Source organism: Malus sylvestris, chromosome 11 (genome assembly GCF_916048215.2).
Source record: "Malus sylvestris chromosome 11, drMalSylv7.2, whole genome shotgun sequence".
Classification (NCBI taxonomy): domain Eukaryota; kingdom Viridiplantae; phylum Streptophyta; class Magnoliopsida; order Rosales; family Rosaceae; genus Malus; species Malus sylvestris.
This window is the reverse complement of record NC_062270.1, coordinates 28,192,967-28,217,860: the sequence shown is the minus strand read 5'-3', so window position 1 is coordinate 28,217,860 and position 24,894 is coordinate 28,192,967. Positions and strand designations below refer to the sequence as shown.

General features: G+C 37.3%; 3 protein-coding genes across 3 annotated transcripts; all 3 read left to right on the top strand.

Moving 5' to 3' along the window:
* The first annotated feature begins 2,016 nt into the window (after positions 1-2,016).
* LOC126589875 (glycerophosphodiester phosphodiesterase GDPDL3-like) lies at positions 2,017-7,117 on the top strand. Its single transcript, XM_050255314.1, has 9 exons — positions 2,017-2,260; positions 2,844-3,137; positions 3,625-3,737; positions 3,854-4,355; positions 4,682-4,720; positions 4,871-5,155; positions 5,605-5,747; positions 5,893-6,376; positions 6,535-7,117. The coding sequence occupies exons 1-9, from the start codon at positions 2,161-2,163 to the stop codon at positions 6,828-6,830; spliced, it is 2,256 nt and encodes a 751-aa protein (XP_050111271.1). The 5' UTR covers positions 2,017-2,160; the 3' UTR covers positions 6,831-7,117.
* A 1,047-nt stretch (positions 7,118-8,164) lies between these two features.
* On the top strand, positions 8,165-10,922 carry LOC126590349 (exopolygalacturonase-like). Its single transcript, XM_050255827.1, has 3 exons — positions 8,165-8,359; positions 9,490-10,002; positions 10,659-10,922. The coding sequence occupies exons 1-3, from the start codon at positions 8,165-8,167 to the stop codon at positions 10,920-10,922; spliced, it is 972 nt and encodes a 323-aa protein (XP_050111784.1).
* Positions 10,923-13,730: 2,808 nt separating this feature from the next.
* Positions 13,731-16,545, top strand: LOC126588339 (pirin-like protein). The gene is made up of 5 exons (XM_050253417.1): positions 13,731-14,010; positions 14,137-14,186; positions 14,362-14,429; positions 14,656-14,822; positions 15,953-16,545. The coding sequence occupies exons 1-5, from the start codon at positions 13,895-13,897 to the stop codon at positions 16,449-16,451; spliced, it is 900 nt and encodes a 299-aa protein (XP_050109374.1). The 5' UTR covers positions 13,731-13,894; the 3' UTR covers positions 16,452-16,545.
* Positions 16,546-24,894: the final 8,349 nt, after the last annotated feature.

Genomic DNA, 24,894 nt, shown 5'->3' with positions numbered 1-24,894 from the left:
AAATGTACGGCGATTTGGATCCTCGAAGATCATTGAGAGTTTTTGGTTAGTTGGTCATACCTAGGGAAGCATCTGGGATTACTCAAAGTGGTAACGGTAACTAAATGTATGACTTGGGATGGGTGAGATTTCGATTTTTTTAACACGGTAATATGATGAAGATACTTTTATTTTAGTAGATATCAAAGAAAATATATTAAAAATCTGTTTGTATTCTACAACTCATAGACTAAATAGCTAAAATGAATTTCTTTTATGATTTAGATTCTTGTTAGTTCGAAGAATCTTCAAATTTCATCGGTTATGTTATTCTAAAATTATTGTATTTTTGTTTTAATTTGAAATTTTGGTGAATAACAAACCCAACAAAAACAAATAGAGAAGCGTAATTAAGGGAATAGGTAGACGTTGTCGGATGCCTGCTAATATACAACTGAGATTGATTAATTATTACTAATTAAACAAGTATGTGACATGGGCATTTTATGGAGGCCCTTTCCAACTAAATAAAGTTTGTTATTGATGAGAAGGCCTCTCTTTTCACTTTTCATTCAATTTTTACAACAAAGCACATCATCTTTTCAACATTTTTAAATCTTAAGGCTCACCACTTTATTTAACAATTGAATGAGTTTAAATTTTAAAATTTGTGTTTATCGATTACAAAAGTCTCGAAATTTAAACTCATTTAACAATGATAAATATGATGATGAACTTCACCGTCATTTAATGATGTTGAACAAAAATATTCCTCATTTTTCATCCTCTTACTACCACTTGTATTGTGTTGATAAATTCCTATAATCTTGAAGACGGAAAAATGTTTATTTTTTGGTTGGAGACAGGAAAATATTAATAATATTTGTACCAAAAAGAAAAATTAAAACTAAAACTAAATTATAATTCATTTCCATACCCAAGTTTGGGTTTTGCTAATGCTATGGCCCGCGCAGCGCACAACTGATTTTGGTGGTGCGTCCCACATCGAACATGAACCATGTTCCACTGGGAGCCGTTCCGCTGACCTCGTTCGGCCGCCACGTACGTATTTGATCGCCACGTTGTGGACCCCAAATCTAGCTGTCTCCAATCAGCTGATCATCAAATTGGCGCACCTAAGCAACAGCTTCCGGTTTCCGGCTCGAGCCACCCTTCATGTAAACCTGTTGACCTACCTGTTCATTGATTCGCAGAGTTCCGATCTGCTGTGGCGGAGTACATCTCGAGTTCAGCGCTTTCCATTATTTGGAGAAAATAAATTGTAACATTAGTTTCTTAACTTTATCTTAATTGAAATAGTGGCTCTTCAACGAAAAATTTATGATCATTGGTCTCTTAACTCTTCAACATATGCAATTATAATCATTTTCGTCAACTCCATTAAAATTTCAGTCAAAATAAGCTAGCAATAAGGGGTGGTAAGTAGGCTAAGCCTCACGAAAGTCTAGCAACAATGTGGTGAAATTCGTATTTGACAAGAAACAAACCTAACATCTTTTACTTATAAGTTAGAAGGAATATCACTAAACCGTAGTACTAACTAATTAAACTAAATTTTAATATTGCTTTTTTAATTTATTTTATAATCCTCTAACCAAATTTCTGTATACGGTTGACAATTGGCAAGGCCACAGCTACCCGCGTAATCGTAACGACTCTAACGAGAGCTCACGGGAAAACACGTAGGACCTTCCTCTTCGAATCCTCTCTCCTCCAGACACATCTCCACTAAAAACAAGGCCGAGTTCCGACGAGGACCGGTGGTGCGCACTGCGCTCCCGGTTCACCTAAGCCGATCCCGGAGCCGGCTCGCTCGAATCAACACAACGTGGAAGCGCGTATTAATTTAGTTCACACTTAAACAGTTAGACCCAGGTTATTCATTGATGTTAACATTTCGTTTAATTAATTAAACACCCCCAGACACAGTCCAAATATTAATTAATTAATCTAAATTAAATAATTAAAATTAATTAAACTTATATAAATATAAACACTGAAAAGCCAGCCTGAAAGGTTCCAGAGCTGCTCAGAGCTCTCTTTCTCTCCATCTTAGTTGAGCGAATCTCACACATTTCCCAAGAAGGCCTCAACGACACCGTTCTGAGATCGCCGGAAGCTGTCCAGCTCTGTAATTTTGACGGCGAGGCCTCTCCGGCAATGTGTAACTTACGCGCTCTGGTTGTAGCTGCTCTGCTTCTTCACTCTGTAGTAGCTCTGGTCTCTGCTCAGCGATCTAGTCAATGGAAAACACTTAGCGGTAGTCCTCTACACCTCCGGCCTCTGTTTTGCTTCATGTATAAATTTTTCTTGAATTTTTGATAATTTTGTGTTTGGTTGCTGAGAAAATGGAAGAATCCGGGAAATATTTATAAATAGAAAGTAGTTGCTTAATTGCGTATTATATAGTGAGTGTGCATGTAACATGTTTAGTGGAATTAAGTGTATTTCTTGTTGAATAGGGGAAGAAAGTTTCCTTTTTTGTACTAGTTTTTTCCTTGCTTTTGATTTCGAAGCTGAAAAGCCGCTTGATTGATACTGAGAATGAATTCGAAATCGGGCTAGGAGAATTGGTCTATCCCGACTGTATTAATTTTGAGGAGATGTATGATAAAAAAATAACTTAAGGAAATGTGAAACATGGGTTTCAAAATTCGGATTCTTTTAATTGTAAATGTCCTGAAACGACGATTTTTTTTAAAGTTTTCATAATTTCCCAGTGGTTTGATATGGGAACAATTGCTAGAATCTGTTAGTGCTCCCAATTGGGACTCTGTATTATTGTGGTACAATTTTTCTCAACTATATGTTCAATGAGCTAACTGGATTGATCTGGTTTGCAGGAGATGCGCCTAAGGTTGTAGCACGCGGTGGATTTTCAGGGCTCTTTCCAGGTTTTAGTTCCGCGGCGTTCAATTTGGCATTGATCACAAGTGTACCCGATGTGATCTTATGGTGTGATGTTCAGTTAACGAAGGATGGAGCTGGAATTTGCTTTCCAGATCTCTTGTTGAATAATAATTCCAATATTAACGAGGTCTTGCCGCAAAAGGAGAAAACTTACCTAGTTAATGGAGTTAGTACCAAAGGATGGTTTACCGTGGATTATACTTGGGACGGCCTAGTAAATATCTCTGGTGAGTGCAAATTGTCTGAAACTGTTTCTGCTGTATTGTTAATGGTCATGATTTTAACAAGGCTGTGCATGTCAAGTTATCGATTTAGCCGACCCCACTTAGTGGGAAAAGGCTTTGTTGTTGTTGTTGTGCATGTCAAGTTACTTGAATACAGAAGTAGCTAAAAAGGAATTTGCATTTTTTGTTCCCTCTTTTTATTTGTTTATTTAATTTTTTATGAAGGGTGACTGCTGAATTTGAAGATTATGTCGTATAAACTACTTCATATGTACAATTTAGTAAGTAACAAATACAATGTTAAAAGTATATCTGAGATAACATGCTAGCTCGACCACCGCATACACTAGATATATTTATGTGCGTAGAATGTATATATCACTTTGAAAGCAAAAGACAATGTATATGTTATCTATTATTTGTTATTGGTAAGAGAAACAATGCACGTTAACTCCTATAATGTCTTACTGATTTCTTGTCACCCATACAGTTACTCAAGGGATATATTCTCGAACTAATAGGTTTGATGGCAATCTGTACCCAATTCTCCTTGTCGAAGATGTTACGCAGTTCAAACCTCCAGGCTTATGGTTGAATATTCAGGTATAAGATAAACTATAGCTTTCTCATGTCTTTAGAATTGTGCACTCACGTTTTAACCTTTCCTTTAGATTTCTATATCTGTTTGAAGAGATGTCTTTTCTCTAATGCTTTTGCAGCATGATATTTTCTTCTCACAACACAACTTGAGTATGAGAAACTATGTGCTTTCTGTATCTAGACAAGTGGTTGTCAATTATATCTCATCACCGGAGGTGGCTTTTCTGAACAGTATTAAATCACGGGTTAGTCCGAGTGTAACAAAGCTGGTCTTTCGGTTTTTGGGTCAAGATAAGACAGAGCCTTCAACCAACCAAACTTATGGTTCCTTATTGAAGAATCTCACATTTATCAAGACATTTGCCTCAGGAATTCTAATTCCTAAAACTTACATATGGCCTGTCACCAATGATAATTATTTAGTGCCTCACACTTCAGTTGTTTTGGATGCTCATAAAGAAGGGCTAACAGTATTTGGGTCAGATTTTGTGAATGATGTTCCATTGCCCTACAATTACAGTTACGATCCAGTGTCTGAGTACCTGCAATTTGTTGACAATGGTGACTTCAGTGTTGATGGTGTACTATCTGACTTCCCAATAACACCATCAGAGGCCATAGGTAACTTATCTTTTTCCTGTTCATAAGATTTAGTTTTTAGTACGTAACTCTATACGTGTGAAAGAAGATTAATTTTTTTAATGCATCATAGGATGCTTATGAATGATTTAACATTTTTAGGAACTGAATTCAACATATCTTCTAATCTGAACATTTTTTTTTCTTCTATGATCCCTTTTAACCGATCTATGTTATTTAGAAATGTCTCACAAGGGTTCACAAGGAAAAATCTTGGAGAGTTGATATAGGTGTTAATATTTGTTGCTTATTCCAATTTAAAGCATTAAAGTTGTCTTGATGACGATGATTTTTCTTGACTACTGCAGAGTGTTTTGCTCACCTTGCAAGTAATGCTTCAGGACAAGGTACATCATTGTTTTGTGGTGTTTAGATTTAAAAATTGGCCCTTTTCAGCTGAGTTGATATTCATAAATTCTGACTTTATTTTACTGATATACGCAAATATCTGAGCATTTTTGCTATTATGTATTTCTTTCATCTATCTCATGATCTAGCCAAGCCCTTGGTTATCTCGAAATACGGAGCAAGTGGAGACTTCCCTAGTTGTACTGACTTGGCATACACAAAAGCAATAGCAGATGGGGTAGATGTACTTGATTGTCCTGTACAAATATCCAAGGATGGGATACCATTTTGCGCAAGCTCTATAAATCTTATAGATAGCACGACAGTTGCTCAATCAGCTTTTAGCAACCTCACAACAGTTGTTCCAGAAATTAAGGCTGGCAGTGGAATATATACCTTTAGCCTAGCATGGAAAGACATTGAAGGCCTGACCCGTAAGCAGAAATAGAGTGTCATTTTCTTGCTTATCAGTGCGATTTTCAAATTTTACTGTTTTACGTATTTATATGATCTCTTCACAAACCATAGAACCTTTAAGTCTGTATGAGATTTCCGTTTTAAGGCTTCCATTTCACAGATTATGTTATAACTCAGACTGGTGATAAATATTCTTCCTTTTTTTGCTTCTAAACAAGTCACTGGTAAAAGTTTACCAACTTTCTAATACACTTATATTTCTTGAGTGTCACTGTGTTTTAATCTTACACATAACCACTTCCCTTGACATCCTAAATCCTTATATGCCATGTAGGGAGACCCTTGTTAGGAACATTTGTCCCCGGTGCTATTAACTGTTACTTCATAAGAATTCACAATCAAGAACACTTTTCTTGAACAATAATTTGACATCCGCTCTATTAATTTTTTCGTATTGTAAATGTAGCGACAATATCAAATCCCTCGTCGAAGTATGCATTGTTCCGGAATCCAAGGTTCAAAACTGGTGGCAAGTACTTGACATTATCTGATTTCTTGGCCTTGGCAAAGAAGTCAAGCTCTCTTTCTGGTGTCTTGATCGGCATAGAGGTGGGTATTTGCTTCATGTTTCAGTGCTTGGCCTATGATTTCATGCTTTATTTGTTGGAAGAGTAGTTGTTTTTCCTATTTGGGACTCCAAATACAATTTCACCATATCGTTATGGTGGTAACATTTTGTACTGCTTTCTTTCAGTACGCAGCGTATCTTGCAGAGGAGCAGAGATTAAGTGTAACTGATGCAGTCATGAATACCTTGAGCAAAGCAGGTTTTGATAATAAGACAGCGCTAAATGTCAAGATTCAGTCCACTAATAGTTCTGTTCTGATGAAGTTCAAGGAGAAAACCAGTTACGAACTTGTTTACAAAATTGAAGAGAATATTGGTGATACCCTTAGTTCAACTATTGAGGACATCAAGAAGTTTGCGGACTCTGTGGTCATCAACAAGGCCTCTATCTTTCCCGAAAGCGAGGCATTTATCACTGGAGTAACAGATGTTGTATCAAAACTACAAGCCGCTAAGCTTCCGGTTTATGTTGAACTTTTCAGCAATGAGTTTGTAACTCAAGCATGGGACTTCTTCTCAGATCCAACTGTGGAGATCAATTTATTTGTCTCAGGGGCCAATGTTGATGGTGTTATCACAGACTTTCCCAAAACGGCCGCGAGATACAAAAGTAAGTGTGTACGTCTATACATCTTTTTCAGGTCTGAATGATGTTAGATGCATCAGCGCTTTGTAGATTATAATCAGAATGCAAGTCCGTTTTTCTTTTAGCTACTAAGTTTACCGGACATACTTTAGCGACTAATATTTGGTGCTTGATTGTTGCAGAGAACCCGTGTTTACGTCAGAAGGAAATACCCAGCTACATGAGTCCTATTCCGCCAGCCAGTCTGGTACAAGTCATTACCCCTTCATATTTGCCACCTGCTGAGGCTCCAAATCCAGTCCTGACGGAGAGTGATGTGATTGAGCCACCCTTGCCTTCCGTTACAGCCGTGGCTCCCGCGCCAACCGGTGGATCTACAGTGGGAGTTTCACCTCGACCTTCCGGTCAGCCTAAGATTGCCGCATGCTTCTTCCTCTCGTATCTGGCTATGGCGATTGCCGCTCTTTTCCTGTTCTGAAACCGTGAGGCATGAGTTGATCATATATTGTAATTTACACATCTTATTGCTCTTGCTTTAGAGCATTTTGCTGAATGAATATACCGGGGCTAATCATTATTTTATTTTTAACTTGATTACGGAATAGCTGTGCATTCAGGCTTTTGATGTTGTAGGAAATTAAAATTCTCATTCTTCTCCTCGTAAGTTTATGCCGTATTTTTTCCGTATTTCGTGGATGTATTTGTACTCGTGAATCTTGATTCTATTCCAAATATCAATAAACTGGACATCCTTTTTTTCTTAAACCGGATTGAAATTATCGGCAGATTTTTATTTAGACCTGTTGTATGCACCCTATCCTCATTGATTGTACATATTTCAATCGTTGAGAGAAATAGGTAAAATACTCTAAACTGAAAGCATATATATAATTTTGGTCCAGATACACCATTGATTGAATCAGCATATTATATTATGTAATTAGATAAAATTACATTTGTTAAAGTAATTAGTAGTCACACAAAAGGGAGAATTGCAATATTTGATAGGCTAAAAGAACAAATTGGATGCCAGCAGAATTACTCACGTAAAAAAAAAAAGAAACAAAATCAAATAAGGAATATGTTTATAATTAAAATCAGTTTTGTATCTCAGCAAATCAATCTCAAAAAAGAAAAATAAAAATTACAAAACCAATCTCCATGGGAAAAGAAGAAAAAAATCATAAAGCTATATCATATTCAATAAAACTTGGCAAATAAGAAAGAATGGTAATTAAAACAAAATCAATCCATAATATTATGGTGGCACCATTCCATTTCTAGCTACACAACCAGCCTATAAAAACACATAAACCCTAACAACAATGTAAGCATAAAATCGAAATTGAAGAAGATCCACGACCAACAAACATAAATAACAAAATAAAAATGGGCTCCAGCATGGTTGTCCAATTTGTTTTTTTAGTGGTTTTACTAGTATCCATTACCAAAGTTCATGCTGATGATGGCGCTACATCAATGAGTCACATACACTTCTTCAGAGTTCAACTTAACCGTCAGAAAATGATTTTTAACGTGAAGAAATACGGAGGCGTTGCTGATGGCAAAACGGATAACAGCAAGGTGATCTTAAGTTGATTCAAAATTAAGATTATGTTGAAGTTGTAAACAATGTTTAGTTAAATTAATTTTACCTGTTGGATTTGTTTTTTAATCTGTTTTATTTATTTCTAGGCTTTCGTTGATGCATGGACTCAAGCCTGTCAAAACAATGGAGGTGGTGTGGTTTTATTCCCAGCAGGGAAATACTTGGTGAAGCCAGTGGTTTTCACAGGTGGATGCAAGGGGCCAATGGTGGTGCAGATAAAGGGAACCCTACTGGCTCCCGTGGAGGTGAAATCTTCGATTGATATTAACCATTGGATTACCTTCCAATACGTTGACAACTTGGTAATCAATGGTGGTGGTTCGTTGGATGGACAAGGTTCCTCTGCTTGGCCTTATAACAACTGCATGAACGATCCACATTGCAAGCGACTTCCTACCGTAAGTTCCATTGCTTGGTTTGTTAAATATATAATATTATGAACTAGCATGAGAACAGGTCAAGTCTTGCCTCATGCTGCTTGGCCATTTTTTCTGGTCTAATCCAAAAATGCTAGAAATATTATGTTTTTTTTTTCAAAGAAAACTATAGCAATGATCACTCAACTTTAACTCAGTTAGAGCAATGATCCGTAAACTAAAAATTCATGATCATTGGTCCTTAACTCATCAAAATATACAATTATGGTTCTTTTCATCAACACCGTCAAAATTCCGTTAAAATGACTCCTGTTGGAAGGACCATTGCTACAATTGGATTAAAGTTGAGGGATCATTGCTACAATTGGGTTAAAGTTGAGGGACCATTGCTACAATTTTTTTCACTTGGTTTTTCATATTTGCCCCTTAATTCAACCTTATATGCATGACACATGACTTATTTTGACGGAGGTTCTAACGGAGTTTACAAAAAGATCATAAATTTTTAGTTAAGAGATCATTACTCCAATTAGGTTGAAGGAAAAAGACCATTGCTACGTTTTTTTTTTAATATGATCGGCCTGGCAATATTCTTAGAAGAGTCTCGCTTTTATTAAAGATATGGTTGACAAAAGTGATTCTTAAAAAAATCAATCATTACTAAGATATTGTAAATAAAAGTAGTCAAAAGCAATATACTTTGCCCCTTGCTTGAATAATAGATGATTGTTTTCTTAATTATTACCTACCATTTACAGTTTGACATATGCGTAATGTTTTTTAATTAGTAATTTGTGCGACTAATTTGTAGGTAATGAGATAACTCCTTAAACAAGAAATGAGCAAAGCAATATTCGTTAGAAAAAAGAGGTTTTTATTTTATTTTTTAATACAACGATAATAATGAAAAATGATTGATGTCAGCTTCATAATAGATCGACAATAAATTAGTATCGAACTTGTTATTTGTGAGAAATTCAAATCTAATGTTTCTTACTTACATGTGTGATTGATATGCTGATCTTCTTATTATACATCAGTCTTTTTGAATGGACGAGTTCTGTATAATATTGTTTGAATGGTACGATGTTGGATGTGCGGATATTGCTGATTTTTAATGTTTATGTTTCCTTTTCATTTTTTTATGTCAGACCTTGAGATTGGATTTCGTCACAAATTCAAAGATCCATGACATAACATCGATCAATAGCAAGAATGTCCACATCAACCTTTTTGCGAGCCACGACATAACGATTCAAAACATCACCATATCAGCTCCCGGTGACAGCCCTAACACCGACGGAATCCACATTGGCACATCACACCACATCGAAATCTTGGATTCAGTGATCGCCACCGGGGACGATTGCATATCCTTCAGTTCCGGATCAAACAACATAAAAATCAGCGGCGTTCACTGCGGTCCGGGCCACGGAATTAGCATCGGAAGCCTTGGCAAGGGTGCTGGTGACGATGTGTCATTCGTGGACATAAGAAACTGCACCTTCGTTGGTACTACAAATGGAGTGAGAGTCAAGACATGGGCTCCCTCCCAACCAGGCACTGTTTCACATCTTACCGTTGAGCACGTTCGAGTCGATAAGGTCGATAACCCCATCATCATCGATCAACAATATTGTCCTTCACGTAGTTGCAGTACAACGGTACGTAATAATAACAACATTTTTTTTACGGGAAATAATAAATACAAAGGGTTTAGGGGCATTTGCATTTTTATTCTTTCATAAGATGATTTTCTTGACTAAGCCCTAGTGTTCGATCATATTTTGATTTTGGCCATTTGATTAGTTACGTTTATTATGATTATACATGTTGATACTTACATGAAAATGTCCCTATAACGAAATATCAAAATCAAAATCTACTATGGCACGAGGTTAATAATTAAGTGATGTTGTTTGGGCACATAAAGTTGATACTCTTGCTAGCCACTTTCTAATACAAGTGTGATTCACATCCAATGAAAATCTAATTATTTTAATTAATCGGAGTACCACTATCTAAAGATGTATATTAATTGATAACAAAATTAAAGATGTGCATCGTATATATGATATTATCCTTGTTAATATGTATTATATATATATATATATATATTATTACTAAGGGAAAAGAGAATGATTCGAAACTATTACAATAGTTTAAAGGAAGGAGGAGTTTCGAACCGAGACGCATGGGTGGAAACCCAACACTCTATCCATTTAGATATTAGACCAACATGCTTATTAATACGTATGATTATCTAGGTCTTATGTAGAACTTTGATTATAATTGGGTCAGTCGATTTTATTGTGTGCAGGAATCCTCGAGGGTACAGATTCAAGATGTTAAGTTCAGTAATATATGGGGTAGTTCAACCACACAGAGTGCTATTACATTGAAATGTAGCCAAACTAACCCCTGCCAGAAGATTGAGATGAGGGACATCAACCTAGGTTACAACGGTCCTGAAGGATCAGCTCACTCGGCATGCACAAACGCAGATGTTGTAACTTACGGCCAACAACAACCACTTCCTTGCACAGAAAAGATAGAGCTATTATACCCCTCAATATTTGATTAATTAATTGAAAATAGTGTCCACCGTATAACTGCTCTTTATTCAACTCTTTGAATCATATATATCATAGTTTTTTTTTCTTTCTACCCCCAATCATTCCCTAATAAATCTGTTGTAGTTCAGTGTTAACTATATCAATTTATATCATTATAGTTGGATGAGTTAAATAAACTTCATAGAGGTTCAACCGATTTTTTTTTTTGGAAAAGAATCAATTTAAATTATTATCGTTGGATGAGTCAATTTAAATCATGATGGTGATGGTGAACGTGGAGAAGGAAAGAGAGAAAGGGAAATTTTTCTTTCTTTCCTCACTTTCTTTGACTCAGTTTCTATTCCATCTTTATCCCCATTTTTCATAGGTTGCCCCTCGCGTAATGCTTTTGTATGAATGATGTCAGTAAACAAAGTTTTTCTAGTTATATTACTCATTAATGACTTGAAATGTGATCTTAATCAAGATTTCTGTTCACATGATAAATGCAGTCCAACCATATATGATTAGGTAATTGAACAGTAGTTAGAAAGATATCATGATTATATATTTTTTTTATTGATATTGGTCACGTTATTTAAACTTGAGTACGATTTTCACATATTTTTATGAATCTGTATTTCGTGAGTAAAATATAGAATATAAAATATTTTCACGATAGTTATCACATTTCACCAATTATTTTTCCATAAAATAATTTTCACATTTTGAACTATTTTCACACTTTTGACAATCAATTTACTTTTCGGATGTTTCCATTAGCTAAAGAACTTACCTTTGTTTACCAAAAAAGGAACTTACCTTTTGGATGAAATTGGTTGGAAAGAAGCATATGTAGCCTTCCTTTTGGCAAGATATATAACATTGTTTTCAACGTCATGTTCTTGTCTAACATGACAAATTAAATTAGAAAAGTTAAGAAAAAAATGGGTGATTAACTCAATCGTCCTGGACGCAACTCATAAGGCCATCTCCAACCGAGGGCTGGCCAGAGGGCTCGTTTGAGCCCTCTGGCCCTCCAAGATTCCCCAAGATATTAATATTTTAATAAACAGTACAGGGTCATATTTGCCTCCGTCTCCAACCGAGGGCCAGAGGGCCAAAGGGCTCGTTTTAGCCCTGTCACAAAAAACCATCTCCAACCGAGGGCCAAAGGGCCATAGGGCCAAACATAATTTATTATTTAAAAACTACAATTTAAATTCAAACAAAATTTATAATTGTATGTTGGTTAATGTTATTTAATGTTATTTCATATTGTTTAATGTTGTTTCATGTTACTTAATTTAATTTAATGTTGTATAAATGGCCTAGGAAAAAAATAGAATTGAAAAAAATTATGAAACAAATTTTGTGAAATAGAAGTTATAGGAAAAAAAATATGAATCAAATTTTGTAAAATAGAAGTTATAGAAAAAAAATAGAATTTAAAAAAAAATTGAAACAAATTTTGTAAAATAGAATTGAAAAAAAATATGAAACAAAATTTGATTAATATGAAAAGGAAAAAAAAAAGTTTAAATTCATTAAAAAAAAAAAAGGACCTAATAATACAACGGCTACTAGCCGTTATATTAAAAAACATTCAAACTATTAGTGTTGGTTATAACCGACACTAATAGTAGAACTTTTTAAAAAAAAAAAAAAAACCTCTTTAATGCTGTCGGTTTTAACCGATAGCAATAGAAAACATTAAAAAAAAATAAGCCAGCCCTCCAACCCTCTCCGATCCCGTGGAGCCCTCCCAGATTCCAAAGCCCTCTAGCCTAGCCCTCGGTTGGAGACGGTTTTAGGGCTATTTTCGGCCCTCTGGCCCTCTGGACCTTCGGTTGGAGATGGCCTAAGCTCCGGCAGTCCCTCTCAATCCAAAATTATAAAGATTGTATCATAAGTATACGAATTATTACATCTACCTATTCGGATTGAAGTTTTTGGCTATCCATTTATGTTTCATATTGAGTGTTCGTGAGCTTAGTGTCTAAGGCACGTGGCTTGCTGTAAGAAAGTAATGAATTTGAGTTATTATAGCTTGATCCCATCAATTAGATTTCGGTCATTTTTCACTGAAGATTACTTTAATTTATGGTTGGTGACCTTCAACTGTGTCTTGTGGCGTCTCACCCGATTTCTATAGTGACATTAGCATGTTGAATGAAGCATTCATTGGCATTTAAAGAGGTGAGATATTCTTGAGTCTGATTGTCTGCGTGGCATACGCGCTTCGAAGAGGGACGAGTTCGAGCTCTCGGATGGTTGTGGATTGGGCTTTGAAGTTAGTGAGTTAGTGTTGTGGGACTTTATGTAAATAAAAATAGATTAATCTCGTAACAGACTTTATTTTTATTTACAGCCCAAACAATACCATCATCCTTGCAACTATACGATCTCTTAAAGCTAACAATGTATCCTCAAATTCAATGAAAGAACAGAATCATCTCGTAGGAAGGTTCTTTAATGGAAAGACAAAATATATGGCCATGGTTTTCTTGGAAACCAACATCAAAGATTTGTTCCCAGAAATTGCGTATCCCCCACAACATATTCAACTATACAAGGCATGCATAAGCATGACCCAGGGATCCCATAAGCCATTAGTCTTTTCTTTCTTTTTCCCCCAAAACCTAAAATAGTGGCATTGACATTTGACCATATGATGAGGCGTGGCACTCATGTAAAACAGCGAAGGTTCCCCAAACCTCAATACTTAGCCCCCCAACATCACCACAACGTCAGACTGAGGTCATACAGATATAGAGGTGTATCATAAAGTGCCTGGAGCTCAAGCAAACTTGTGCCATGTTGGTCTTATTGGCCGCCAATAACAATTCACTTTGACCTTCCAAAAATACACCACCCTCTCTCTCTCTCTCTCTCTCTCTCTCTCTCTCTCTCTCTCTCATTACTACTACATATAGAGCTGCAAATATCTTTCATTTGTCCTCACATTATTTTGCAGCAGTTTTCAAATTTCAAGCCAAATATGCCTGAGAAGGAAGTTTCAAGTGTCCTGAAAAAACCGCGTGCTGTGGTGAGGAAGTTCTTGGCTAGGCCTCAGCATGAAGGAGTTGGAGCCATTGTTAGAAGGAGCATAGGGAGGTAAGTGATCACTGTGTTCTAAAGCCAGATTGTAGATTTTCTGCCTGTTTTTCATAGGTTATTGAATGAAAGATATATTGAAGGATTTCAGATGTCTGAATTAATGGGGTGTTGTGTTCTTTGCAGGTTTGAGCTGAAATACTTTGATCCTTTCCTTGTTTTGGATGAGTTCTCAGGTGGGTATCTCTGTTAATTTTTCCATGTTTATTTATTGATTGTAGGTCTATACATCTTCACTTGTAAGTCAGAAGTCTTATGTTCGATTTTCATGAAAGAAAATTTCTCATCCCCAATATCGTTTTGTAAAAGAAAACTGTTAATTATGTTCTAATATTGCTGTTGCAATTGCAGTTACTGCTCCTGCTGGTTTTCCGGATCATCCACACAGAGGTTTTGAGACAGTGACCTACATGTTGCAGGTATAGAAACCATTATTTATATCATTTTATTCGCTGGAAAGGTGTATCATTAACATTCCAGCTAACCCATTTCTTATTTATTCCAAAACCTTTTTCTTTTTTGTAATTAAAATCTGAATTACCTTAATCGGTGAAATAGCTAGCTGTTATTTTGACTAATGGGATTCATGAGTGAACTTAATTAATTACCTTAGTTGAACGCAATTGCTGTTTTTGGGGTGATTAGGGGGCTGTGACGCATGAAGATTTTGAAGGGCACAAGGGGACAATAGGAGCCGGTGACTTACAGTGGATGACCGCCGGAAGAGGCATCCTTCACTCGGAAATGCCTGCCGCCCAGGGAACCCAAAAGGGTTTACAGTTGTGGATAAACCTATCCTCCAAGCATAAAATGTACGTATACATTACCTATACCTACCTAATTATTAATTCATTCAGACACATCCACCATATGCTAACACACTAGTAGCTGCATGACATTTGCATGATGTCATCTGGGGATCATACATTATAAGCCTTATAATCATTATATGTGGAAAGTGACCCTTTTTATTTCCAGACAGTCTAACAATATAATGATGATTGTGTAACAATTGAATCTATAAATACTTTTTAAGTTCATTTGTGTAAAATAAGATTAGTTACAAATTGACAACATAAATATAATTTGACAATATAAGTCTCGTCAAAGAACACTATATACGCATGGATATAGGATTGATGGTGACAAGGTTCCAACTATTTAAATAAGCGAGAGATATTTTATTATGCTCGAAACACGGACACATAAGACATATGTCATTATACAAGTGGAGTGATACTTAAAAAATAAATAAATAATTCCTCCACATGTATAATAATCTAGGTGTAATGCTAGGGAGACCAAATTTCTAAACCAAATAATGTAGATGATTAATGACTAGATTATTAATTAAATGTTGATTAACATGTTTATTTCATATTAGTGACACATTATTTGATTTGTAAATTTAATTTTCTTAGCATTATCCATAAATTAATAACATATAGTATACTTCTGTGTTTTGGATACATTGAAAATTTTCTCTACATAAGCATGTGCAATCATCATATGTTGGTCATCATAGGATATTATCCTTTTCTAAAAGTGCTTTTGATTGCTGCGCACATTTTGTGTATTTTTGTGCATACCAACCTAAAATATCTTAGATGCTGTGAAACTATGGGCCTTTTTACTCATATTCCATGGTGCTTTCGGAAATTTGGATAAGATTTGACATATAGAGAAAGACTTTTATAGTGGTTGGCTAGCTTTTTTTGTCCCCAGAATTTTTAGTTTTTACTCAAACCAAACGTGGCAGAAAGTCCTTTTCAAATTACAATCAATTAGCATATATCCTTTGCAATTAGTTAGCTTTAAGGGAGTTGCTACTTGCATTCTATTATTTTTTATTACGTTGTAGATTAGTAAGTTAGTCGGTAAATGAAGTCCAAATAACATTATCATTGTTTGATCGTGACGTAATTTGTGCAAATTAACACAGGATTGATCCAAAGTATCAAGAACTGCTGAGCAAGGACATTGCAGAGGCTTCAAAAGATGGGATCAAAGTTAGAGTAATAGCAGGAGAAGCCTTGGGAACAAAGTCACCAATTTACACAAGGACCCCAACCATGTACTTAGACTTCACACTGAAACAAGGAGCTCACTTTCAACAACCAATACCAACATCATGGAATGCGTTTGTCTATGTGTTGGAGGGGGAGGGAATTTTTGGCAGTTCAAAATCTTTGCCTGTGACAGCCCACCACCTTCTTCTTCTTGGGATATCTGGGGATGGCTTGGAGACATGGAACAAGTCTTCCAAAACCCTAAGATTTATCTTGGTTGGAGGTGAGCCTTTGGGGGAGCCTATAACGCAATTTGGCCCCTTTGTGATGAACACTCAGGAAGAGATTGACCAGACTATTGATGATTTTGAAAATTGTGTCAACGGATTTGAGAAGGCTAGACATTGGAGATCTGGAGATTTACTTGATTAGCCTTGATTTTTAGTTACTGTATTATTTGAGAATTTATATGTTGTTGTTTTTTCCTTTAAATGGAAGTAATAAGTAGTTGATAAATTAGATCAAATTCTGGGCCACAAAAGACTTCCAAGACACACGAAATATGAACTTAAGCCCTCTATCATAAGATTCTACATGATCAAACCTATGAGACTTAGGGAATGATGGAGGGGAATAAAAAAAGAAAGGGAAAAGGAAAGGGAAAAATAATTAAAAAATGAAGTAAATAAAAATGAAGCAGAAGAGCCCATATTGATTATATTAAAAAACAAAATTTGGATTTTTCAGTCACAAAAGGAAAACAAACAGGAAACAATATTATTTCTGGTGCCATTATTCCTACTTCTGCAGCTTTAGGTTTGCAGTTTCTTTAGATAAGTTATGCTATAGAAAAAAAAGATGATTCTTGAGTTTTTTATCTCTTGCAAAGTATTCATTCTTCAATTCCTTTTTTCAAAATACTTCAATTGGTACAAGCAAGAAATAGGCCAATTCAATAGCTTTTTGCTCAATCTCTCATGGAGTAAAATTCAGTACGAGTCTTGTCAACAGTACAATTAAGCCCTCTTGGTCAAATTTTAAACATCTAAAAAGTCCACGCAAAATCCACTAGAAAGGGTGCGATCCAAGTAACCAAGCAAGTACTTATGTTCACAAGTGATGATATTACATGGTCAAATTTTCTACCAATCCTCTTAGAGATTCTTCGCAAAAAAAAAAAAAAAACTAATGAAAATGACTTCAAATTTTTATATTTTAATAAATAAAAAAATCACTCACTAACTTTATTTAATAATAAAAACAAAAAAATAAAAATAAAACTCTAAAAAACCCAACTTGCACTGGGCGTCCCCAAACCCCCCATCCCCCCCCACCCCAAGAACAAAAAACATCCCCCAGACCCCCCCCCCCCCCCCCCCACAAAAAAAAAACCCCTTTCCACACTCCACTTTTTTCTCTTATTATCAGCTACATTAATGGATTTTTTTTTTTTTTTTGCTTAGAATAAGAAAAAGATTTTAAATTGAATTACATTCCCCATTTTTAATTTTGTGTTGTTGTTCCAATAGTAGTCATGATGACAATAGATTTTTTAATGTGTCCGGAACACAGGGTGGTACACCGTATATTTCTATACAAGTTGTGAGATTCTTGTGTTAAAAAATTAATAACATAAAAAATAAAATTTTCCACCACTTACATAATAACATGTGGTATGCCATTTGTGTTACGAGCATAAAGAAAAATTTCTCCAGGATGACACCCAAGCTCAAGAAATTGGATGAAGAGCTATATTTATTATTGTAGGTATGAAAAAAAATGTGAGGAAATTTTAACATTTATTACCCTCATGTTTCGTAATTTTCAATACGATGAAAACATGATTGGGAAACCACGTTCTGCGTCTCTTTGCTTTTTGTGTACTTTAATGCATGATATTCTTTCTTAGTTGCCTAGTAAACTTGAATTTAAAATTAAAAGCTTTTATAAAAAGAACTTGGACTAAGTTTATTGGGTAAATCTCAGTTTACTACCCTCATATTTCGTGGTTTTCAACATTTATTACATCAAGTTTTTTTCGTCCTAGAGTCATACCTAAAGTGTTAATTTTGGGACAGTCTCATACATCCGTTAGTCAAACTGTTAAGTTTGCCGTTTACTGATGATGTGGCACCTATGTGAACAATGACTGGGCACCACGTGTCATTAAAAATATTAAAATATTAAAGTAATTAATTAAATAAAGTATTTATAAAAAAAACAAACAAACAAGAAGGAAAAAACCCATAACCCCTGCAAATCAAAACAACAAAATATTCCGATCAAATCATCCCCAAACCCAATCTTTCAATTCAATCCCCCATTCTTAAACCCTAAAGTTCAGTTCTTTCAGATCAAAAGGAAAATTGCAATTCAATTAGTTTCAAAGTTTCCATAAAATTCAAACGGAAAGACAATGTTAAACTCAAACCACTACCAAACCCCGTCTCCCTCCGACACATGATGTTGCGCGAGCCGTTGGTCCGGGTATAGGAGGCAGCTGCGGAGCAGCTGGAGGAGCTCCAGAGCGACTGGTTTTATTGAATCGCGGCCGTCCCCTTCAATCACGGCCGTTCCCTTTTTCCCTTCTCTCGAGGTCTCCTCCTTTCAAATTCAGATCTCTTTCACTCTATTTCAAAACTGCTTCCCAAAATATCAACTTCCTTTCTTCTCACTTTCCCATTAGATCCACATTTTCTCGGGAAACAAACACCTTGAGCCGACGCCGCCTCTTTCTCATTCAACAATGTCGAGGTTCATCGAACTCCTCTCGCCTCTGCTGCTCGCTTTCCTCTTAGTCCAATTCACCACCACCGTCTCTTTTTCCTCTCTGCCAGAGCCCTCGCCAAGTCCATCGCCGTAACCCAGGCCGATTCACCTTTATCGCCATCTCCATCCTCGATTTCCCTCCCTCCATCTCCATCTCCGTCGACGAGGGTTCGGCCGTCCTCGAGTTGCTTGCCAGAGAAGATGAGTAGCTGCTGGTTTAGGGGGATGCCCTCCTTGGCTTTGATCTTGTCCTTGACATTGTCGAAGGTGTCGGAGGACTTTCTCTCTTTCTTCTCTCTAACTCTCTTTCTCTCTTTCTCTCTTAATTTCTTTAAAGATTTGATGATTGAATGTGTATGTGGTTTCAGTAAGCTCTTACCTCAGTGGAAGATCCAAGCTTTTGCACTGATTTCTTCATCTCAGCCAGAGAAAAATCTTGGGTTTTTCATCCAAGCCCAGTAAAGAGGAGAACGGAGAGAGAGGTAGAGAGAGAGAGAGAGAGAGAGTGCAGGGGTAGGTTTTTTTTTTAAATACTTTTATTTAATTAATTATTTTAATATTTTTTAATGACACGTGGCGCCCAATCATTGTCTACATAGGCGCCACATCATCAGTTAACGACAGACTTAATAGTTTGACTAACAGATGTATGAGACTGTCCCAAAATTAACACTTTAGGTATGACTTTGGGACGAAAAAACTTCATGTACTAAATGTTGAAAACCATGAAACATGAGGGTAGTAAATTGAGATTTACCCAATAAACTTAGTCCAAGTTCTTTTTATAAAAGCTTTTAATTTTAAATTCAAGTTTACTAGGCAACTAAGAAAGAATATCATGCATTAAAGTACACAAAAAGCAAAGAGACGCGGAACGTGGTTTCCCAATCATGTTTTCATGGTGTTTCCATGAAATATCCATGGCAAATTGTACAAGACAAATATAGGTACGAAAGGCAAGTAATTCACATCTTTTCTTTGCATTTACAAAGTTATAGGTGTCTCGATGGTCATCCAGTTGGCTATGAAAGTTAACACTTGATTTTCGCCTCCACAAATCCAAAGGATCTAGGTGATAACTCTAAAAGGTGATAAAACTATTTGAAAGAGTAACTTGGAGGGGAGAAGGGGTGGGATGTGCTGAAGCACTTTGTTTCTCCACACAAGGATGAGATTTTTGGCTTTGAGGTGGTCTCTCCCACTTCTCTCCCTTGTCATTACAATAGGTGTACAGTTGGAGTTGATTTTATATACTTGTGAGATTAAGGTTCCAAGGGAGGTAGCCACTTAGCACTAAAGTTTAGTGATAAGTTTATTTTTAGCTACACCTCTTGGAACTTCATTTGGATTTCACTTTACCTACTAGAACTCAAAAGTCACTACTTTACTTCCTGAAACTCAAAATTCATTCCATTTGACTTGTGGACTCTCTCCTCCCTGAGACTATAACAAATGTGCAATAAATTTGATTATAAATATCCATTATGTGTTAACATCCCACAATAAGAGAATATTAAGCTTAAAAGAAACTGAAGAGATGAAAAAAATAAAAAAGAAATTGATTTGTCTGGCGCACCGAAATCAAACCTACATAAGAAATTAACAGATTTAAGGCAACGTGGAGTGAATTTTGAGTTTTATAGAGCCGACTTTCAAGTTTTAGGGGGCAAAATGGGATCAAAATTGAGTTCCAATGGGCAAAGTGGAGCGAATTTGAGTTTCGAAGAGTAAAGTGGCGACTTTTGAGTCATAAGGAACAAAGTGAGATTAAAATCGAGTTCTAGAAGGTGTAGCTAAAAAATAAGCCTTTAGCGAAATGTCTTCACTTATAAATGAGAAATCTTAAGTTCAAATATATCGTTCTCTTATAAGAAAAAAAGTTAGAAAGGAGGCAAAATGTTTGGTTTATCATAATTGATAAGTTCACTAATAATTTATTCTCCTACGCTTTTAGTATAAATATATCATTCTCTTAGAAGAAGAAAAAGTTAGAAAGGAGGCAAGATGTTTGGTTTATCATAATTGATAAATCATGGATGTGGATGCAAATTTATTCCTCCTTGTTCTTGGATAAAATTGCACTTACAAAACAAACAACACCTTAGGTCAAGTCCAAGAGCCTCACGCGCCCATGATGAATGGGGGGGGCTTTGGCCAAAGAACCTTCGATGCCAAAGTTAGAATTTTGAGGGAAAAGTGTTTGGAGAATTTAGAGAATTTAGCAAGAGTGTAGAACTTAGGTTTTGGAGAAAATGAGGGTGTTTACATAGGAGTGTGGCAAACCTCTTTGGGAGGAGGAGGACCAGCCACTTAGATGGTTTTTCAGGTGAGATTCATGATTTGTTAGCTAATTAATATAATTAGAAATGAATGATTTAGGGGTTACCTTGTGGAGAAGATTTGATAAGGATGGATGAAATAGGTTTTGAATAAATACCTATTTTGGGCACTTTTGACTTGATTGAGGGATGATTGCCCACTGCTTGCGCGTAGAAATCCCCGTGTGCCTCGAGGGTGACCTTGTCTTTTTTACCTAAAAATCCACGTGTCGTCTCCATATTTTTCTTGATTATTTTTGGCTCCACGAATGCCCTCACACTTGCTAGGCTGCTTACACGAAAGGGCAGCATGTGTAGAGATTTCCAGCTTTGATGCAGATTCTCACTTGGACTTGGAAAGGGAAAGAAATCACCTCCAAAGCCTATTTAAGCCTACCTTAAGTAGGGGTTAAATCAACTTCGGACGGCAATTATTTGTCCCTAAAAGAAAAAGAGAAAACTAAAGGATATTTGTTCCCCCTCCCCTAGCACTATTCTTTGCTTGCCCGTGCAAAAAACTGTCTTCCGTTGATTTCTTTGTTTTCTCCACGCTGCACCGATGTAAAAAAAACTTAATTCTCTTTGTCTTCTTCTTGGGTGGTGCTGCCAAGTGGCAGCCGTCGTGGTGGTGCAGCACGTCGGCTGGCAAAGGCTAAGAGTCGGCTTGGCATGGGCCAAGAGTCAGCTTGGCATGGGCCAAGGAGGTGGTGTGGCAAGGGCCATTGCTTGTGCTGCTTGGCTTAACTGAAGCCAATGATTGGCTCGACATGGGCAGAAGAAGTGGCATGGCATGGGCCACGGTTTGGGCTGCTTGCCAAAAATGAGGTAACTGCTTGAGTTTGATTTCTCAATTGCCATGGATAAAGCAATCAATGATGGAACTGCTAAGATCGGATCTGTTGAAGATGAAGTGTCGGATGAGTGAAATGTTGAGTACAAAATGTCTGCTACCCCCTGACCATTCGCTGCCTCGTTAGTCTTCAAGCATTCGATCTTTTGAGCTATGTGGCCTTCTCGCACTGAAAAGTAATTAGTTTACCCTCTCTCACTAGAGAGCATGTAAGTCGTTGTCGTGAATGCAGCTGAGGAAAGCTGAACTGCTGGACAACTGAAATAATCCTCAGCATGCGAGGTCTTGTTTGGCGAACTGCTTAAGACTTTGAACTGCTTGTGGAACCCGCGTAAGGGTGTAAGCACAGTGAGTTGCTCCCAGAATTATTGTGCCATTATTAGGTGTTTCGTCATGTGCCCTTTTAAGGCTTAGTTGGCATGAGCCCCAGGGCAAGATCGGCACGGCTGGGAGTCGTGGTGCAAGATTGGCACATTTATGAGCCATGGTGATAGATCAATGGTTGTCAGGAGCCGTGACACAGGTAGGTACGGCTATGAAAGCAGAGCTGGGGATGGCTTAGGCCAGGTTGTGTGCAACATGAGGAATTGGACCACTAGGTTGGTGATGCTCGACTATTGGTGATGTGCTGCTTCAGTATTGAATTGTCTGAAGCGTTGAGAGCAAGGTCTACCCCCGGTTCTTGGTAGTTGGGCTGGTGTGTCATTCTGGTACTCGTTTGCCCTTGACACGCCATTAAACTGAGCTGCTACCTTTGTCGGAACAGAAGTAATCTTTGTATTAGACAATCTATGTAGGATAGTCTTGTCAGCTTGATCTTGTGATTGAAAAATGACCCGCTTCTATTAGCCATGTCTCATTGGAGTGTCTCGTCAGTAGTTTCGTTACGTTGGAAATCGTGCAATCGTTCGGTCAGGAGCCTCTGAACTTCGTCCTGAATTTGTCTTTGTTGGGTAGCGAACCTCTTGGTTGCCCCCGGTCGTGATTTGCTAGTCTAGGCTGCTCTTCTGTGTGTTTGGCTCGTCTATGTCGCAGCTGCGGTGCGTGTGGTATGTTTCTAACAAGCGAGTGGGTAACTCACAAGCTGCTGGTTGAACTTGAGCCCGATTGAGTGACTACTTCTCTCCGTTCGTTGTGCTGCCTACTCTGATGTGAGGTGAAATATGCTCTTTACGGGCATTGCCGCAAATGAACATTTCACCTGGAAAGTCGCTCATGTTGATTATTGAAGGGGTGGCCCAAACTATGAGTGTATACTCGTCTGCGGGCCTAATCAAGAATGCACGCTCCTTTGCGCGCTAAGACGAGAGTATACGTTATCTTAGAGGCCCAATCGAGAATGTACACTGCCTGAACGCTAAGTTCGTGGCTGGTCGAGTGGCTGCTTGCTAGGACGCTGCTGGAAAGGTTCGTCGTCTGCCCTTGTCCTTCTTCGGGACACCTCATTTGAGGCACACTGCATCTCAAGGGCGTTTGTCAACTCTATGACTTGTCGAGATAAGTATTGTTCACCATGTGAGATGGAAGGGCTTGGATGGTAGGTTTCTCCATATGTGGTATACTCCGGGCTCGAGATTTGAGTTGGGAAATGTCAAATATGCAAAGAAATGTGGTGAAAATGACCCTGGTTCAATCGTAAGCCCTGAAATTTGAAGTCGGGACGATTGAATTAATCTTGGACCGATTTAGGCTACTTGGAAGGCCATGGGAGTAGGTTAGGCCGCAAAAGTAGGCTGGGCCACGGAAGTGGGCTGGACCGATGGAGTAGGCTAGGCCATGGGAGTGGGTTGCTCAGCGTGTGGCGTAGGTGGATGCGAGGTTAGGGCTCAGCTTGCCAACACGTTGGGTTCGCGTCGGGCTTGAATGGCTCGGATCGTGTCGCCTTGGGCTTGGGCCCATGTGGGCTTGAATGGCATGGCTTGGGTCGTGGTTGTGGTGTCGTAAGCCTTGCCGATGGTGGCTGCCGTGGTGGTTGCCATAGTGGTGCCTCCGTAGGGATGGTGCTGCTCCACTCGTCGTCATCTTGAACCTTGTAAATCGCCACAGTCTTAATCCTCGAATGTTGGAATTTTCGTTCGTTGAGGTTTCCGAATCCCTTGCCATTGTACTTTTCTTTTACGTTTTATCAAAGAATTTTTAGAAAAAATTCCAAGAATAAGAACTTACGAAAAATTTACAAATGAACAAGAAAACGAAAAACCTTGAATGCGAAAGTCTTATACGAGCATTTGATCAAGGCTCTCAATGAAAGCACCAATTTGTGGATGCAAATTTCTTCCTCCTTGTTCTTGGACAAAATTGCACCTACAAAACAAACAACACCTTAGGTCAAGGCCAAGAGCCTCACGCGCCCACGATGAATAGGGGGGCTTTGGCTGAAGAACCTTCGATGCTAAAGTTAGAATTTTAAGGGAAAAGTGTTTGAAGAATTTAGAGAATTTAGCAAGAGTGTAGAACTTAGGTTTTGGAGAAAATAAGGGTGTTTATATAGGGGTGTGGCCGGCCCCTTTGGGAGGAGGAGGACCGGCCACTTGGATGGTTTTTCGGGTGAGATTCATGATTTGTTAGCTAATTAATAAATTAATTAGGTAATAAATAAATTAATTAGCTAATTAATATAATTAGAAAGGAATGATTTGGGGGTTATTTTATGGAGAAGATTTGATAATGATGGATGAAACAGATTTTGAATAAATACCAATTTTGAGCACTTTTACTTGATTGAGGGATGATTGTCCACTGCTTGCGCGTAGAAATCTCGGTGTGCCTTGAGGGAAATTTTGTTTTTTTACCCAAAAATCCACATGTCGCCTTCATATTTTTCTTGATTATTTTTGGCTCCACAATGGAGGTTTTTTTGTGTTTTTTGTTTTTCAAACGATAGATTTTGTTAGATTAGATGTTAGATTAACCATTGACGAAGTTCAAACCTACATCG

Excerpts from the sequence above, each read along its gene's own strand:
- LOC126590349 (XM_050255827.1), top strand. The coding sequence starts at position 8,165 with ATGGTGGTGCAGATAAAGGGAACCCTACTGGCTCCCGTGGAGGTGAAA. Across the intron at positions 8,360-9,489 it reads ATTGCAAGCGACTTCCTACC|ACCTTGAGATTGGATTTCGT; the intron begins GTAAGTTCCATT and ends TTTTTATGTCAG. Across the intron at positions 10,003-10,658 it reads CACGTAGTTGCAGTACAACG|GAATCCTCGAGGGTACAGAT; the intron begins GTACGTAATAAT and ends TATTGTGTGCAG.
- LOC126589875 (XM_050255314.1), top strand. The coding sequence starts at position 2,161 with ATGTGTAACTTACGCGCTCTGGTTGTAGCTGCTCTGCTTCTTCACTCT. Across the intron at positions 3,138-3,624 it reads CGGCCTAGTAAATATCTCTG|TTACTCAAGGGATATATTCT; the intron begins GTGAGTGCAAAT and ends TCACCCATACAG. Across the intron at positions 5,748-5,892 it reads GTGTCTTGATCGGCATAGAG|TACGCAGCGTATCTTGCAGA; the intron begins GTGGGTATTTGC and ends GCTTTCTTTCAG.
- LOC126588339 (XM_050253417.1), top strand. The coding sequence starts at position 13,895 with ATGCCTGAGAAGGAAGTTTCAAGTGTCCTGAAAAAACCGCGTGCTGTG. Across the intron at positions 14,011-14,136 it reads GTTAGAAGGAGCATAGGGAG|GTTTGAGCTGAAATACTTTG; the intron begins GTAAGTGATCAC and ends TGTTCTTTGCAG. Across the intron at positions 14,823-15,952 it reads CTATCCTCCAAGCATAAAAT|GATTGATCCAAAGTATCAAG; the intron begins GTACGTATACAT and ends AAATTAACACAG.